The sequence below is a fragment of the Theropithecus gelada genome, chromosome 17 (assembly GCF_003255815.1).
Source record: "Theropithecus gelada isolate Dixy chromosome 17, Tgel_1.0, whole genome shotgun sequence".
Classification (NCBI taxonomy): domain Eukaryota; kingdom Metazoa; phylum Chordata; class Mammalia; order Primates; family Cercopithecidae; genus Theropithecus; species Theropithecus gelada.
In genome coordinates, this window is record NC_037685.1 from 56,779,986 (window position 1) to 56,797,566 (window position 17,581).

Genomic DNA, 17,581 nt, shown 5'->3' on the forward strand with positions numbered 1-17,581 from the left:
ACCGTTCGATTTTTCTTTTAGATTTTCTAGTTCCTCGTTCCTTTTTGCTGTCATTGTTGGAGTGTTTTGTTGTTTCTTTTGATTTTTGTTAGTTTGCTTGGGCTTGTCTTTCACCCAAGCAATTCTGTGCTCAGTCAGAAATGAAGTATTTGGCACATGGTTGCGAAGCCTGGGGCTGTTCCATAAATTCCTGGTGCTTGAGTGAGTCCAGGTGTCCTCCATGAATGATGAGCTCATCCCTGTGTGCGGGGCCCGAGAGTTGCAGAATGTGCTCCCTCTGCTGGTTCCCTCTAAAAAAGAAAACTTGGTTTTGAGACGGACTTGAATTCCCACAGTGCTCTCCTCAGATCCAAGAATCTGACCTCTGCAGAGTGATTAGAATTTTCTGGCTAAACTTAGTTTTGAGACGGACTTGAATTCCCACAGTGCTCTCCTCAGATCCAAGAATCTGACCTCTGCAGAGTGATTAGAATTTTCTGGCTAAAGTGGTTTTTTGTTTAAAACAAACAACCTGACTCCTACACTCATTCAGGTTGACCACCTTACACAAATCCGGCTCACATGGGCTCTTGGAAGAGAATGATATGGTGAAAAGAGAAAATCAGAATGTGTTTATTTTCACAGTTGGCCTAGCAACAAGCACAGCAGTGCAGCTTGGGCAATGTCCCCAGATGTGCCCACGGACAAGCTGCAAAGGACTCACACCTAAGGTATCTAGGAGGAGGAGGGCCACCGGAGTCAGCAAATAAAAACACCAGAGGGCCAGCTAAATGTGCATTTCAATGTAGTCCTGGCTACTCACGAGGCTGAGGTGGGAGGATCGCTTAAGCCCAGGAATTTGATGATTGCACCACCGCACTCCAGCCTGGGCTGCAGAACAAGACCGTCTCAAAAAAAAAAAAAAAGTGCGTTTCACTTAAACAACAAACTGTGTGTAAAGTATAAGTATGTCCCATTTAATACTTGAGACATAGTAATAAATCTCACAGGGCTCCCTGTGTTTTATCAGGCAACCCTAAAGGTGAGGAAAGAGGAACTAGGAGGAGGAGAAAGCGCAGTCTAGAGGCTTAGAAGGCCCTTGGATGCAAACTGCTCAAACACACTGGTGCCTGGAAGCTGGTGACAGCTGAGCCACTAGACCAGAGACGATAGACTGCCCCACCGAGACCCCGGCATAAGTCTTCTGTGTGGGGTGCTATTGCAAGAGCTCAGACTGGGAAGAATCTATTCTCTGCCATCTTTGCAGGGCTGATTTAAATCTCATCATCTTGTCTTTTTTACACAAACTACTTATTATGAAACACTTTAAAGAACCTTAGTAAAATACTTTGGTCTTATCATCTTCAAAGCCTTGGTTTCAATTCCCGTAACAGGGAAGGGTTATGGAGCTCTTCCCTGCAGTTTTACCTCCTCCTGCGGCTGCAGGCAGCCAGGCCCTGCTCCATTTATCAACTCATTAATCAAATGCCACTGGTCCTGCTTGTCTGACTCTGCCTGTTACCCAGGCTATACTCATGCTGGTTGCATATTAACACATACTGTGCTTCAGCAGCCAGTCGCTTTATTTCCTAAGGGGACATTTCACAGGCACAAAAAGATCACCCATAAATTTACCTTTTTTCCCTCACATGAACCAGGAGAGGGTGTCCTGAGGTTAAGCTGGGCCTTTCCCACTTCCATCTCCCTGCACCCAAGTCCGCTTTAGGAGCTGGCCTGGCACCACCCAACCTGTGTGAGTGGTGGATGAGACCGCAGGGCCTCAGCCACCGCCACCTCTCTGGCGGACTTTCCAGGAGAACCTGCAGCCAAGCAGCTAGTAGTTTTCTCCCGGTTATCCCATGACAGCACAGTTGTGTTTTCATTCTCTTTACTTATTTTTTTCATGCCTGAAGTCTCTAGGTGTGGTTTTTTATTTTTATTTTTATTTTTATTTTTTTTTTGAGACAGAGTTTCATTGCCCAGGCTGGAGTGCAATGGTGCGATCTTGGCTCACTGCAACCTCCACCTCCCGGGTTCAAGCAATTCTCCTGCCTCAGCCTCCCAAGTAGCTGGAATTACAGGCATGCACCACCATGTCCGGCTAATTTTTTGTATTTTTAGTAGAGATGACGTTTCTCCATGTTGGTCAGGCTGATCTTGAACTCCTGACCTCAGGTGATCCGCCTACCTCAGCCTCCCAAAGTGCTGGGATTACAGGCGTGAGCCACCGCGCCCGGCCTCTAGGTATGTTTTTAAACCCTTCATTGGCGGCAGCCTGCCCACTTGGTGTGCCTTTCTGGGTTAGCAAGGACTAAGTCAGGGCTGGCGTGTGTGAGACTGGGATGTGGGCTGTGCTCCTTCTCTTTTTTTCCCACTTGTTCCAAGAGTGAATGTCTTGTCTTTGTGACGTGCTGATCCCAAGATAAATGTGTTCACAGAACGAGACCAGCTTGTTTCATGCTGACTTAAATGTTGAATTACCATAGACAATTATTTAAAGCACCTGAGAGAGAAAGAAAGGTGGCCAAGATAACGAAGTAATCATTATCTGTGCCTGCCCTGGAGGGACACTGGCCACAAAAGGACAAGGTTGTTCTAATGCACCCCAAAACCCAGCCTGGCATCTCACAAGGGACAGATCTGGCATGAAAATTTAGGGGGATGAATACAGCTCTATTAACTAGAAAAAAAACCATGCCGGGCGTGGCGGCTCACACCTGTAATCCCAGCACTTTGGGAGGCCAAGGCGGGTGGATCACCTGAAGTCACAAGTTCGAGACCAGCCTGACCAACATGGGATGAAACCCATCTCTACTAAATACAAAAAATTAGCCGGGCGTGGTGGCAGGTGCCTGTAATCCCAGCTACTTGGGTGGCTGAGGCAGGAGAATCGCTTGAACCTGGGAGGTGGAGGTTGCAGTGAGCCGAGATCATGCCACTGCACTCCAGCCTGGGCAATAAGAGTGAAAAAACTCTGTCTGAAAACAAACAAACAAACAAAAAGCCATGATCTCAAATCCTACTTTTTAAAAAATTAATTTAGATCATCGTTTAAGAACGACAGCCCCCTCATTATTAGATTGAAGCTAATCTTTGTGATCGAGGCAGCCAGGTCGTTTGTGACATTCTCTGATTCCCTAGCTCCCGCCTCCCCACACAACTCTTAGAGCAGTTCGGTCTACCCTGGAAACATGGATAAATATCCACGTATCAGGGGCATGGAGCGGGAGGAGACATAGACGTTTCTCTTGGATTGGGTGACAGTCATTTGCGCTTTTCCTGGTTTCATCGCAAAGACTCTTGATAGGGTAAATAAATAGTGTCTGAAATAGTCTTAGGGAAATTAGCAGTGTAGGGGGCTCCACTGCATCTGGCAGAGGCAGGAGTCTCCTGGTACAGATCTGCTCTTGGCAGGAGCTAGCACAGGGGAACCCAGGCCGGAGTCTCAGGCTGGAACTGTTGCAGGCCAAGCAACTTCACGAAGTCAAGAGGGCTCTTGTTTTTTTGCGACAGATCCTCTCATCTTCTCCTAAAAGTTGTTTCCGGCTGGGCGTGGTGGCTCACGCCTGTAATCCCAGCACTTTGGGAGGCCGAGGCGGGCGGATCACGAGGTCAGGAGATCGAGACCATCCTGGCTAACACGGTGAAACCCCGTCTCTACTAAAAATACAAAAAATTAGCCGGGCGTGGTGGCGGCGCCTGTGGTCCCAGCTACTCGGGAGGCTGAGGCAGGAGAATGGTGTGAACCCGGGAGGCAGAGCTTACAGTGAGCTGAGATCCGGCCACTGCACTCCAGCCTGGGCGACAGAGCAAGACTCCGTCTCAAAAAAAATAAATAAATAAAAAGTTGTTTCCATCATGCTGCTGTCATTCTCAAGGGCCTCAAAGCACAAGAATAAAGCCCAGTGTCTGCTGTGCTCTGATGGGACTGTCTGCTGGGCCGCCGTGTTCCTTCCTACACCCACCCTGGACTCTGCAGGAGCCAGTCTCCTCCCGCCTCGTTTTCTCCCGCATCACACACCACCCTCCTCCTCAGCTTGCCCAGCCTTCAGAATCCACTTGAACTTGAGCCCCTTCCAGAATTGCTCCTCTTTCCTTGCCCAGAGCTCATCCCTTCCTCACTGCTCTGAACAGCAGGTCTGACCTGTTGAGCCAGCACTGGCCTTCGGGCTGGCTTCGGACTCCTCTTATGTTAATATTCTCATCTAAGGGTAATGTCTTATCTCCCCAGACAGGCTGAAAGCTCTTTCAGGGGATGGGTCTGGTACGATGCTGCTCACATATCACAAGCCTCCAATCAATAGTTCAGGAATAAATAAATGTTAGTGTGTCTGTGTTTGTCCCCCCAGCTCTGGAGAGCGTGGGAGCCAGTGACCAAGGCAGCCTCCCACTTATCAAAGAGTCTCACATTCCTCCTGAGTTAACGAGCGTATTTGTGTGAATAACATCTTTTATGTTATACACAGTTTATATACATATATGTGTTGTGTATATGTTATATGTGTTATAACTTTCTTTTATTTATTTATTTTTTGAGATGGAGTTTCACTGTGTTGCCAGGCTGGAGTGCAGTGGCACGATCTTGGCTCACTGCAACCTCCACCTCCTGGGTTCAAGTGATTCTCCTGCCTCAGCCTCCTGAGTAGCTGGGACTACAGTTGTCCGCCACCACGCCTGGCTAATTTTTGTATTTTTAGTAGAGACGGGGTTTCACAATGTTGGCCAGGATGGTCCCCATCTCTTGCCCTTGTGATCCACCTGCCTCTGCCTCCCAAAGTGCTGGGATTACAGGCTTGAGCCAGCGCGCCTGGCCTTATAGGTGTTACAACTTTCTAAGATAAAAGTGGGGATGATTCACATGGGGGGAAACCTATTTTCATTCTAAGATTGAAAACCAAAAATCAAAAAACTCCGAATGAAGTTTGTTTTTCAATCACCTATTAAATGGAAAATGGTAATTTTCTGAAAAAGCATCTCACTATGGGGGACTTGGGGAAATAGAGAGAGGCAGGGCAAAGGACCCAAAGCCGCAGATATGTGGGGTGAGAAAGTCTAGAGGTCCGAGGCCCAGCGTGAGCCCTGTAGTGGCAACATTGTATTAGATCCAGGAAATGTGCTCATAGAGTAGATTTCCGATGCTCCCATCACACGGACACACACACACACACACACACACACACACATACAGAGGATAACTGTAGGAGGGGATGGATATGTGAATTTGCTTGATAATCATAACTATCTCACTGGCATAAGTATATCAGAACATCATGTTGTATACTTTAAATACAATAAAAAGCATCTTATTCGCCAACGTAAGTCACAGAGAATGAACACTGTGGTAACCTCAAGTACCCCAGCCATCGTGACATTTCGGAGCAGCTGTACCCAGGGGCAGAGAAGGTGTGCCTGTCTGAGCCCCTCACAGGCCCGCACCTGCCTCTGGAAATGCCACTGCTGACTCCCATCAGTCATGGTGTTTACAGCTCCAGGCAGGATCATCGCCGGAGCTGACTTGCTAATTTCTGAAAAGTCTTTCTTTTCTGAAGGATGTTCACATGCCAATCTCCGGATTTCCTGTGCATGAAGAAATGAGGACACAGTGTGGAAACGTGCTTGCCTGAAGCTTCGTTTTGTTTTTTCATCCTGGCTCCAACCCCAGGCGGCCCTCATCTCGTCAGGAGAGGAACACTGGCCGAGTCACAGCCAGGCGTGCTGAGTGGAGACAGGTGCGTAGGGAGGGCTCCAGGTGGGGACTGTCCCATGTGTAGGAGAGGAATCCAGGGACAGGGAGAGGCCGGGTGGGCAGCAGAGGCACAGGCCAGTCGGATGCAAAGCAGGAAGTGGAACTTCCTCTTCCCATTGTCATCTGGATCCTCCTCCTCTGTGTGGGGATCCTCACAGTCACACCTTGCTGAGCCAGCTGGTGGCCGGCCCTGCGCACAGGAGGGACCTCCTGGGGCCCCCAGGGGAAGCCACACACACAAGGCCCCAACTCAGTTGCTCTCCCAGACTCTCTCCCCACTTTCTTGGAGGGTGCAAAGGGATAGAAGAAAATCTGAATAACTAATCCTAAGTAGTACACGTTATGCCATTTCTCCCAGAGAAACCTCTTTCCTTTAAATTCTGAAGGCACTTAGAGCCCATACCAGTTAGTGCTAAATTATTTTCCCTCTTGGCCCCTTTACTATTGGTTCTTCACTAATTTGGTCTCTCCAACTCAAGTCCAACTTCCTAGAGGGCAGAGGATGGCATGATTTTAGTACCATATCTCCCCACCATCCCCTATATCTAGTATGGCTTAAATACATGGAGTATATAATTTAATTAAAACGAGCTGAAAAGACATATATCATGACATCCTATCCCAAATATATAATGTTTATCAATATGAGCAGGTATAATAGAGAACGTTGGCGTGGACAGGCTTGTTTTGAAAAGCAGGAAAATCTCAAGCAGAAGCTGCTACTAGCACACGTGGGCTGAGGAAGTCTCCCGGCAGCAGCCTGGCCTCTATGGCCAACCCTCGAGGAGCCATTTGCACTGGCTGGGATCAGGGTACATTGCCCAGAACATTGTGGGTCATGGCCCTGGGACCAAACATGTCTCAGGAGAAATCCCATTCCTGGTTCTACAGGCGAGTGCCTCCAGGTGCCTGCATCGCAGTTACCCAGGGCCCACTCACCTCAAGGCAGAGTTGGGTATCCAGATGACTAGAGGCAGCAAAGGACACGATTCTGGAGTTAGGGTTGGGAATGGCCCCATTTTCCCTCTTTGATAGAAGTCAACACTCCAGGACATTTGAACGGTACCAGAGGCTGCCACAAAGGCCACAGCAGCGACAGCTGAGACTGGCCCCTGGCAGGAGCCAATAACTCTGCAGGATCAGAGAGGTGCCAGAGAACCTGACCATGGAAATGTTTTTGTCCAGGCTGGTAGTAACACACACTCTTCCACCCTTGATACCAACAGAAATAAGCAGCAATCTTGGGCTCAGTGGCTCACACCTGTAATCCCAGCATTTTGGAGGCAGAGGTGAGCAGATCGCTTGAGCCCAGGAGTTGGAGGCCAGCGTGGGAAACATGGTGAAACCCCTTCTCTACCAAAAAAAATAACACAAAAATTAGCCATGCCTGTAGTCCCAGCTACTCAGGAGGCTGAGGTGGGAGAATCACTTGAGCCCAGGAGGCGGAAGTTGCAGTGAGCTATAATCACACTGCACCCCATCCTGGGCAACAGAGCAAGACCGTCTTAAGAAAAAAAATAAAGCAGCAATCTTTTCCAAGGATCAAGGGAGGGTGCCATCAGTTAGTACTTTCTAAAGCTGTGTCATTGTCTCTTTTTAGCCCACTTCCCCTCCCTCCCCATCCCTCAGTCAAGTCCCTAGGATCTGAGTTTGCTTTTGAAGCTTGAAGTGGCCTTCAGCTCAGAGACATCTCTCTGGGGACCCTGCTTCTCTTTTCTACATCTGTCCCAATAGTTGGAGCAGGAGCTGAAACAGCTTAAGGTGAGCAGCAGCCGCCTGTTCCCAAAAAGCCTTTAGCTTGGATTCTCAGCAGACAGTGGAACATCAGTTTCATACACATTTTGTATTTCTCACCCCGTCTGCAAACCTTTCATTTGAAGAGTATTCCAAGAATGGAGCACAGAGCTTCCCAGAAGCACACTGTTGCTGGGTTTGGACTAGAATTTAATGTTCCCTCCATCTCAAGAGAATCCATGATGTGTATCTCGACACCAGATGCCACTAGGAGTCTTCCTGTCCCTTATCATTTTAGTTAAGAAGTGACTCGCTGGTGTCATCCTTGCTTCACAGAGGGAGGAGCCCAGGCTTCAGATTCTGCCCTTTCGGAAAGGAAGAAGGAGGGAGAACGGGGAAAGACCTGTGTGTGCAGCACTGTGGAGACAGTTCACTATGTCGAGTACAACACATTCCCTTAGTCTCATTCGAAAGCCATGATGGACAGAGAGGTGTGGAAAATCTAAGATCACAAATATGCCATGAGAAAGTATCTTTGTTTCGACTGCTACTTTACAAAACCACATCTCTAACTACTAACACTTCAAATTCCCTCAAAATAAGCTTCTTTTCCCAATTGTCCCTCATTACCAACTATAGTCAAGATCTGGAATTACTACGGAAATTTAGCATCTGAAAGAAACAGGAGGTTATGATTAACCCCTAATTACAATTGGGCACAAACTTACTGCTTTTCTTCTACCTTTTCTAAATGTACCCAATGCTCTTCTTGTTTTCTGCCAGGTGTTCTAGTCGCTGCATGATGGGATTGTTACTTTTGCCACTTCTCTGGATTCCTCACTCTTAATCATTTTAAACGTGGTTAAAATGACAATCTTTACCATATTTGATATATAACTTTTGAAAAGAATAAAACTTAGCACCCTCCTGTTAGTCCTTATCTAAATGGAAACTTATTAGCCGAGCATCAAGGGCCCAATGAAGTGCCCCCTCTTTGGAAATTTATTTCTACTTTCTTTTATATATTTCAATCATGTCAAGTTCTTATTGTTCTTCTAAATAGGTGCTGATTACTAAACTCTATTCGTGGGTTTTATTTTTTATGTTCCTCTCCATTAATTAATATTCTTCACTGACTTTAAGACTTCACGATTCATTCTTTTAAAAGAAGGTGTTTGATTTCCTCCACTGTTAACTGTTAAATAACTCTCTGATAATACGGTTTTCAGGCTATCTTTCTCATCTGGAGTACTTACGTTTCAAGTGTCAGGGGGAAATACATTTTCTATCCTGTGCAAAAACTCATGCTGGGCACTAAGAGCATGGAGCATGTCCCAGTTATCTATTGCTGCATAACAAACCAACCCAAACTTAGCAGTATAAAACAATCACTACTTTAGCATGCACATCAGTTTTCAGGGTCAGAAATTCTTTTCTGCTTTATGTATGGAGTCTCAGCTGGGAGTGACATAAATGGCTGGAGACAGACACTCCAGCCCAGTCCAGCCAACAGCCTCCGCTCCTGCGCACCCGCAGCCTGGGGCCCCAGGTTCCTGTGGTCTCAGCGACCCTAATCCTCCCATTTCTCCTTCCCACTCCCTCTCCAAATTATTTCAGAATTCCAAATTCTTATCTGGATCCTGCAAAGTAATTCAGCTAGTCTTCAGAGTCTCTCAGTTATTACCGTATTCGCTCGGAAGCTTGAATTTACCTATCTCAATCCACTCTCAGAAACACACTGGCCTTTTCAAGCCCCGACATCTCCAACAGTAGCCGCTGTTAGAAACTGCAATTTCCCCTTCTCTGGGTATACATTTTAATAAATTGACTTATTGGTAGGCAAATTACATTAAAAAAAAAAAAAAAGGCGTGTGTGGGTCTTCGGGGAAGCTTGGACAGGACGTGGGCGCGCCGGGAGCTCCCCGGAGCAGCGGGTCTGGCTCTGGGCGCGCAGCCGGCACCGGGGCCGCACTCACCGGGACGCCGGACCCGTCCCCGGAGACCCCGCGCCCCGGCGTCCGGCTCCTAAAGAGAAGGGGATTCCCAGCGAGTCCTCGACCTCGGACTCTCCGGACCCCTCGCTACGGGTCTGGCTCCCTGCGCGCGCCGGCGGGTGTCCTGCCCTCCGAGGCGTCCGCCGGTTTGCGCCCCGGCGGGGACGTGGGCGGGGCGGGCGGCATTTAAGGCAGGTGCAGCCTCCGGAGCGCAGCGGCTGGAGATCGGCCGCGGAGGTGCGCGCAGGGCCCGCGCCGCCTCCGGTATCTCCGCCGCCAGCGCCTCAGCCACCGCCGCTGCCGGTGCCGCACGAGGCCCCACACCCTGCGCTCCGCCGCTGCGGTCCGGGATCCGCGCTCCGCGCCCGCAGCCCAGCATGTCCCAGGTGCGTGCAGCCCCCGCGCCCGCCGAGGACGCGAGACGCCAAGGCCCCCGGGGACCGGAGCAGGCTGGCGGGAAGCGAGGAAAAGGCGAAAAGAAGAAGCGCCCCGTCCGGGGGAAAGGGGAGGCCGCCTTTCCTTTGCGCGCCCCCCGGCCTGGGCACCGCTTCTCCCTGCGGCCGCTGGGGCTGGCCGGGGACAGAAGCCGGTCCAGAGGTGCGAGAGGGGCCGAGGGGTCCTGGGCCAGCTCCGTAGCACCTGCGGGCTCCGACTCGGGAAGATGGGGTGACAGGGATGCCCTCCGGTTAGGGCCCCCCGATCAGGACTGAGGGTCGTAAGCTTAGTGGGTGCCCCCTCCCCAGGAAACAGGACGCGCAGCTGGTGTGTCCTCTGGGAAGGACACCTCAGAGGAAACCTCGCCGCTCCTTGGAGGTATCAGTCAGGGGTTGGGGGGTAACTTCCCACCTGTTCCACCCAGAGAAGGGTCACCCCGAGGAGCTGCTGGCTGGCCTGTGCCCACCCCGCCTCCCCTCTACACGGGCGGAGGGGAAGCCAAGGTCAGCGGGAGGTGGGGGAGAGACTCCACTGTCCGACTCCCTCCGGCCTCCCCAGAGGAGGGAAGGAAAGGGAGAAGGGGCTCCTGACTCCTGCAGGTCCCGACCCCGCAGAGGGGCGCTCAGCGCCTCTTCGGAAACCCCATTTGGGGCCAATATTGATATTGCACCTGCGCTTCTCTTTCAGCAAACCCCAGAAATTTACTCCGTGGAGCTCAGCGGAACTAAGGACATCGTGAAGACAGACAAGGGGGATGGCAAGGAGAAGTACAGGGGTCTGAAGAACAACTGCCTGGAACGCAAAAAGAAAAATCACAAAGAGGAGTTTCAGAAAGAACTCCACCTGGTCAGTAGCCTTCAGCCACAGGGGTCCTGCCGGCTATGGCCTTTCCCCGCAAGAGCTTGGCCCTAGAACCCACCTCTTACCACATTCAGTCTGAGGGATTTGAAATCCCCTTGAGATTGGTTTCCTTGTGTATGATGTGTGTATGGGGGGTGTGTGTGTGGTGTGTGCTGTGTGTATGTGTGTGCTGTGTGTGGGGTGTGTGTGTTTGGTGTGTGTATGTGTGTGGTATATGTGGTGTGTGTGTGGTGTGTGTATGTGTGTGGTATGTATGTGTGTGGTATGTGTGGTGTATGTGCGTATGTGTGGTGTGTGTGTAGTGTGTGGTGTGTATGTGTGGTGTGTGTGTGGTGTGTGTATGTGTGTGGTGTGTCTGTGTGTGTGTTTGGTGTCTCTGTGTGTGGTATATGTGGTGTGTGTGTGGTGTGTGTATGTGTATGTGTGTGGTATGTGGTGTATGTGCGTGGTATGTGTGGTGTGTGTCTAGTGTGTGGTGTGTACGTGTGGTGTGTGTGGTGTGTGTATGTGTGTGGTGTGTGTGTGATGTGTGTATGTGTGTGGTGTATGTGTGTGGTGTGTGTGTGGTGTGTGTGTGTGGTGTGTGTGTGGTGTGTGTATGTGTGTGGTGTGTGTGTGGTGTGTGTATGTGTGTGGTGTGCGTGTGGTGTATGTGGTGTATGTGTGTTGTGTGTGTGTGTTTTGAATGGTGTGATAGTATCTGCCCAGAGGTCAGGACCTCTGCAGGATTCCTGCGTTCTGGTTGGAGGCAGTCCCTGTAGAACTCAGAAGGAGGAGCCTCTGATTCCAGGCCCCACAGGCAAGGCCAGACCTCTCTCCCCACAGCTGCTTCAGTGAGAAGTAAGTAACCACTTACCAGTTTTCAACTGATTAGTAAAACTATTTGAGCTGGAACTTCTGAGGAGGAAAACCGAAGCCCCTAGGCCATGCAGACTGCAGGTGTGAAACCGCAGGGAAAAGCAGTTGCAGTGGTAAAAATGTGGAGCTTGGATTGGGAGGACCTCAGGCCCCATCAGAGTCCCATGTCTCCACTGAGCTGAAACTGGCAACAAATGACTGACCCTCACTGAAGGTCCATTTTCTCTGTGTAAAATGGGAAATAAATAATTTGCTGGGTCTATGAGGGGAATCAATGAGATGAGGACATTGCAATTCAGGTGCTTTAGGGGTGTGCAATATTCTTATTATTAAGGAAGTGCTCTGGAGTTATTAAAACTGGCTTTTTTTTTGGGGGGGGGGGACAGAGTTTTGCTCTTGTTGCCCAGGCTGGAGTGCGATGGCGCTATCTCAGCTGCACACTCCGCCTCCTGGGTTCAAGCGATTCTCCTGCCTCAGCCTCCCGAGTCACTGGGATTACAGGCGCTATCACACCCAGCTAATTTTTGTTATTTTTAGTAGAGACAGAGTTTCGCCATGTTGGCCAGGCTGGTCTCGAACTCCTGACCTCAGATGATCCACCTGCCTGGGCCTCCCAAAGTGCTGGGATTACAGGCGTGAGTCACTGTGTCTGGCCCAAACTGGCCACTTTAGTAATAAAACTGCCTTGGGTCTGAAATGTGACAGATTTTATCGGTATCACAGAAGGGGAAACTTCTACACTGAGCTTGAGATGTGCTGGATTGTCCCCACCGTCCTTGGCAGATCTTAAAGCTCTGTGACTGCTCTTTTGTGCTAGAGAGCCATTTGTGAAGTATTCAGAAATTCAGCAGGCTGACTGACATCCTGTTAGCAGCTTGAAATTTGGTTCTAGTGAGAAATCAGCAAACTCTACAAATCCGAGCTTTGTATTTATCTTTCCTGGAGAGTTTGTTAAACATTTTACAGCACACGACTGGGCATTTGTCGGTATCTATCATGATAGACATTTAAGAACAGATCCCTGAAATTGGACTGACCTCAATTCAAATCCCAGTGTAACTGATGTTCAGTTTTCTATTTTGAAAAATACAAGAATTTTTTTTTCTACCTCTTAGGGTTACTAGGAGGATTAAATGAGATAAAACGGGGAAAAGACAGCACAGCACCAGACGATAGATAGTTCTTATTATTTCCCATTATCTCTAGCGTTTAAGATTGAAGACATACCTATTTTTCCCTTGACATTACAAGGGTCCTGTAATTTCAGCAACATATTGAATGCTTTTGCCTCCCAACCTTTCTTGGCAAATTAGTGCCTAATGACACCTGAAGTATCCTGGCCTTTGAATAAAGGGCCAGGTAATGACCCTAGAGGTGGGTGGGGTGCTGCCCTGTGCTAGTCCAGTGCTGGCCAGTAGAGGGCACCCCAGACACACACCAGCACCTTACCCCATCCCTCCCCCATGCTCTCATCCCCATGCCCAGGGTGAAGGGACAAGAAAGATCCTCTGCTATCTGCAGGGACCTTAAAGTCTGAGGTCCATGCATGGGGACAATAGCTTGGATCATCCACTACTTGTATCTGCCCAAAACTTAGCGTGTTATGCTGTGCTCTGTGCAGAACACAGCCTTAATCTTCTGAATCCCCCGCAATATCACACTCAGTCGATATTAGTGGAAGGGATGAAGGAACAAAGCAGAATCTGGCTGAGAAGAGGGCTAGAACCAAGATAATAGTGATAATAATGAATTCTGTTTTATTGGAAGGCCTAGTCTCTTACTGCAACATGGAACTATTTTTTGCATACGCGTAAGAAAAGAGATGATGTGAGTACCAGTCAACAGTATCAATCTTTGTTTCACACAATGGGGGTTTAAAGAGTCCTGAGTGCTGGGCTTTGTAGGGGGAGCCAGGAAGACTCACCCTAGGTTTTCTGCTACAGGAAGAGGCTTCTTGTCCTTTAGCCCAGTGGTTCTCAAAGGGAGAGGAGAAGAGGATTCCCCCACCCCTCTCCCAGGGGAAAAATGGAAACATTTTTGGTTATCACAACTGAGGGGAGGATGTTAGTGGGTGGAGCCCACAACAAAGAATTATTCGCCCAGAATGGCAGCAGGGTCGCGGGTGAGAAACCCCGCTGTAGTCTAATGATTCTGTAGCAGAATTCACAAGTGGCAGCCACAATGGTGTGGGTTTATTCAGCAGAACCTTTACTTGCAGGGTTGCTCTGCCCAGTGAGCTCCCTGAGCGTCACAGCTTGAGTGAGGGAAGCTGCTTTTCCCTGCCAGAGCCCACACAGCGAAGGGGGAGGAGTTGTGCCAGCCCATGAAGTGGGGTCTAGCGTGGTTTTGCCAGCAGCCCCAGCCAATCCCAGGGTTCAGGTCTGAGGGAAGCCTCCAGCTCATTGGCACCTGGAAGATGAGGGTGCCAGGACATGTATGCGCCAGAGTTCAGACTGAAGCGAGGTGCATGGCTTTGTTCAGAAAAGCTGCAGGCAGCTTCTGGATAGTAACAGCAAGTGCAGGATTGTGCCGACTCAGGGACAATCACTCCTGAGGCAGTGCCATCCTTCGCTGGACAGCTGCCTAGCACAGGAGTTCTTTTTCTCCTGTCCCCCACACTCCTTGGTCCCCTCCCATCCTCAGAGCTGCTATTCCCAGCTTCCATGGCTGGTCAAAGCTTGGGACTTGGGTCTTTTGGAATTATCTTATTCACTCTGTTCTTCCTTTCATGGACTTTAGGATGACCACAAACTCAGCAATAGGGAATTGGAAAAGAAATATGGCACAGACATCATTACGGTGAGTCGTGGGAACCAGGGATTCAGAATAGAAGCCTCCCGACTCTCCAGAGGGAAGGCTGTGTGTGGTGGGGGGTGTGTGGAAGAGTAGCGGCAACTTTAGGAGGAGGCGCCCCTGCAGCACCTTTGAGACTGCAGTTATTTGCATCTGGACACTGTTGAAGTCAACAGAAATACCTACTGTGGGGCTCACACTGGCCTGGCAGTGAGAGGGACCAAGAGGGACAGATGACTCCTGGCCTCGGGGGAGGCAAATGTGTACGGAAGTATCCTGAGATTCACTCTGTCCTGCTGGGATGGCCACAAGAAGTAGAAACGCTATGCTGGGAGAAAGGTGGATTCTGACTGAAGGGGCCAGAGCTGGCTCTTGGGCTGCTGCCGTGTTTGCGCTGGAACTCAAGACAATTTGGATTTAAGCTGGTGGAGGACTCCAGGGCCAGTAAGCACAGAGCCGGAGACAGTCTGGGCTTGCTGGTAGCTAGTATGTGTGGAGAGGGGACAGGTGCAGCAGGAATGAAGCCAGGAAGGTCATCTGGGTGAAGCTGTCAAAGTATTCACATTAAACTAACAAGCAGGGGCTGTCGTAGAGGCAGAAGGGACATGGTTTCTACACAAGGAGGTGATTTCATTGGTTTTCAAAAGGCAGCTCTCGTAGAAGATCATTTTTTTAAAGTGAGAAATGGAAAGGTCTAGAAGAATGGAACAACAGCCCAGGACTGTGAAACAAGGTTCTGAAACAATGTTGAAAGACATTGCAGGGGCTGGGCGCGGTGGCTCATGCCTGTAATCCCAGCACTTTGGGAGACTGAGGTGGGCAGATCACCTGAGGTCAGGAGTTTTGAGACCAGCCTGACCAACATAGTGAAATCCCATTTCTACTAAAAATACAAAAAATTAGCAGGGCATGGTGGCACATGCCTGTAATCTCAGCTACTCGGGAGGGTGAGGCAGGAGAATCACTTGAACCCAGGAGACGGAGGTTGTGAGGTTGTGGTGAGCGGAGATCACGCCACTGCACTCCAGCCTGGGCAACAAGAGTGAAACTCCATCTCAAAAAAAAAAAAAAAAAAAAAAGAAAAAGATATTGCAGACAAACACAAGCAGCAGGACTTGCGGGGATTTTTATTGAGCCCCTCATCTCGCTAGCCACGTCACAGCAGCAGGAGGAGGAGAGCTGGTCAGATGATGGGCTGGGGTGGGGGCCAGGAGGTGAGAGCAGGGAAGATTCAGGAGGGAGGAGCCGATGATGAGCGTATTGTGAGTTATACCCTAAGAAGTTTTTCCGGAACACCCCTGAGGAATGTTCTGCAGTTATTCAGAAAGATGAGTCTGGGGTTCCGGAAAAGGAATTGCTAGTGAAGGGAGACGGGAATCAAGCCATTCAACAGATATTTGAATCACTACCACAGAAAAAGCAAGAGACGCAAGAGAGACACAGAAATGACCAAGACCGGCCGGTCATGGTGGCTCAGGACTGTAATCATAGCACTTTGGGAGGCCAAGGTGGGTAGATCACTTGAGGTCAGGAGTTTGAAACCAGCCTGGCCAACATGGTGAAACACTGTCTCTACTAAAAATATTTTTAAAGTTATCCAAGTGTGGTGGCGGGCACCTACAATCCCAGCTATGTGGGAGGCTGAGGCAGGAGAATCGCTTGAACCCAGGAGGAAGAGGTTGCAGTGAGCCGAGATCGCACCATTGATCTCCAGCCTGGGCAACAGAGTGAGACTCCATCTCAAAAAAAAAGGAAGACAGAGTCCTGGCCTTTAAGTAGCTTACAACATAATTAGGGAGAAGAGGTATCTACAGACTTGTCCACAAAGATCGTTTGTGGGGGAAATTCCTGTGAACATGCAGGGTTTCAAAGGTGAGGGTGCCTCATGGATGGCAGGCCCCCCAGGGCAGGGGCTGCTCACATGGGCTCAGGGCTTGGGTGGGATTTATGCCTGTCAAGATGAATGAGAATTTAGGCTGGATGTGTAGAAAGGTAGAAAAGGAGGAGGCGTAAGGATGGAAACTAAAGCCACATGCTATCTATGCAGGGTTCCAGAAGTTTCCCTATTTCCTGGGGAGTTACTGCATTGCTCTTAGCCCTGGTGACCAGCTTCTTCATTCCAAGTGTCCTCCTTCATCAAATTACTCCTCTCACTGGATAAACCTCTAAGAAACTAAAACCCCTTAGCAGAGCAGAGTGCGGTAGCTCTGGACCCAGTCACCACGTTGAAACCGGTCGCTACCATTGATTGACAGGCCAGGTTCCTCGGGCAGGTTACATAATTTTTCTGTGCCTCCAATTCTACCTCTGCGAATGAGGAGACCGAGGAATAATGGCTCCTGCCTCAAGGGTCATTTTAAAGACTAAATGAGTGAATTTACAGAGCACAGTACCTGGCTATGAAGCATTACAGTCTTTCAGAAAAAGCTGGGCAGCTGGAGAGGTGAGGCACGGTCCGCTTTTCTCAAGACCTTCTTTGGGCACGTTAATGCCTCACCCCGAGCCGCACAACTACGCAGCCCAACCCCTGAGGGAGGAGGACGGTCTAATTTGTGTTTGTTTTGGTTGTGCATATGCTTTGTTTGGCTTTCCCAGGGTCTCTCCAGCACCAGAGCCGCCGAGCTCCTGGCCCGGGATGGGCCCAACTCCCTCACCCCTCCCAAGCAGACGCCTGAGATCGTCAAGTTCCTCAAGCAGATGGTGGGGGGGTTCTCTGTCCTCCTGTGGGTGGGCGCCTTTCTCTGTTGGATTGCATTTGGGATTGAGTACTCCAGCAACAAGTCTGCATCCCTGAACAACGTAAGGCTCTGGGGTGGCCCCTCCTGGTTTTGCTGGCAGAGCCATCCAGTGCAGCCTCGGAGGCACAGCTGAGGGCTGGATGCCACTGCTTAGGTGTGGGAAAGTCAGGCATTTTCCCAGCTGGAAAACAGGAATTTGATCTGGCTTTCTGATGCTTCAGAGGCAGTGTGAGAATGAAAAGGGATATACAAAACACCTTGAATTTTTAAGGGGGAGAAAATCTGCATCCATGTGAAGTAGTTTGGGGCTCTGTCTCCCCCAGGCTAACCTCTCCCTTTAACACGGAGAGAGACTGTGCCTGCCGAGACGTGGGTACCAAATCCACAAAACTGAATTGGCCAACATGATGCCAAGAGACAGAAGTCAGAGGCAACGGGCCACG

The 17,581-nt window shown here is 49.8% G+C and overlaps 1 protein-coding gene across 1 annotated transcript in view; it reads left to right on the forward strand.

Moving 5' to 3' along the window:
* Positions 1 to 9,518: 9,518 nt before the first annotated feature.
* Positions 9,519 to 17,581, forward strand: part of ATP12A (ATPase H+/K+ transporting non-gastric alpha2 subunit) — a 31,437-nt gene continuing 23,374 nt past the window's right edge. Inside the window, exons 1-4 of the mRNA XM_025364409.1 lie at positions 9,519 to 9,839; positions 10,576 to 10,734; positions 14,347 to 14,406; positions 16,996 to 17,199. Of these exons, the coding sequence (XP_025220194.1) occupies positions 9,831 to 9,839; positions 10,576 to 10,734; positions 14,347 to 14,406; positions 16,996 to 17,199 (432 nt within the window). The 5' untranslated portion in view covers positions 9,519 to 9,830. The remainder of the gene's footprint in view (positions 9,840 to 10,575; positions 10,735 to 14,346; positions 14,407 to 16,995; positions 17,200 to 17,581) is intronic.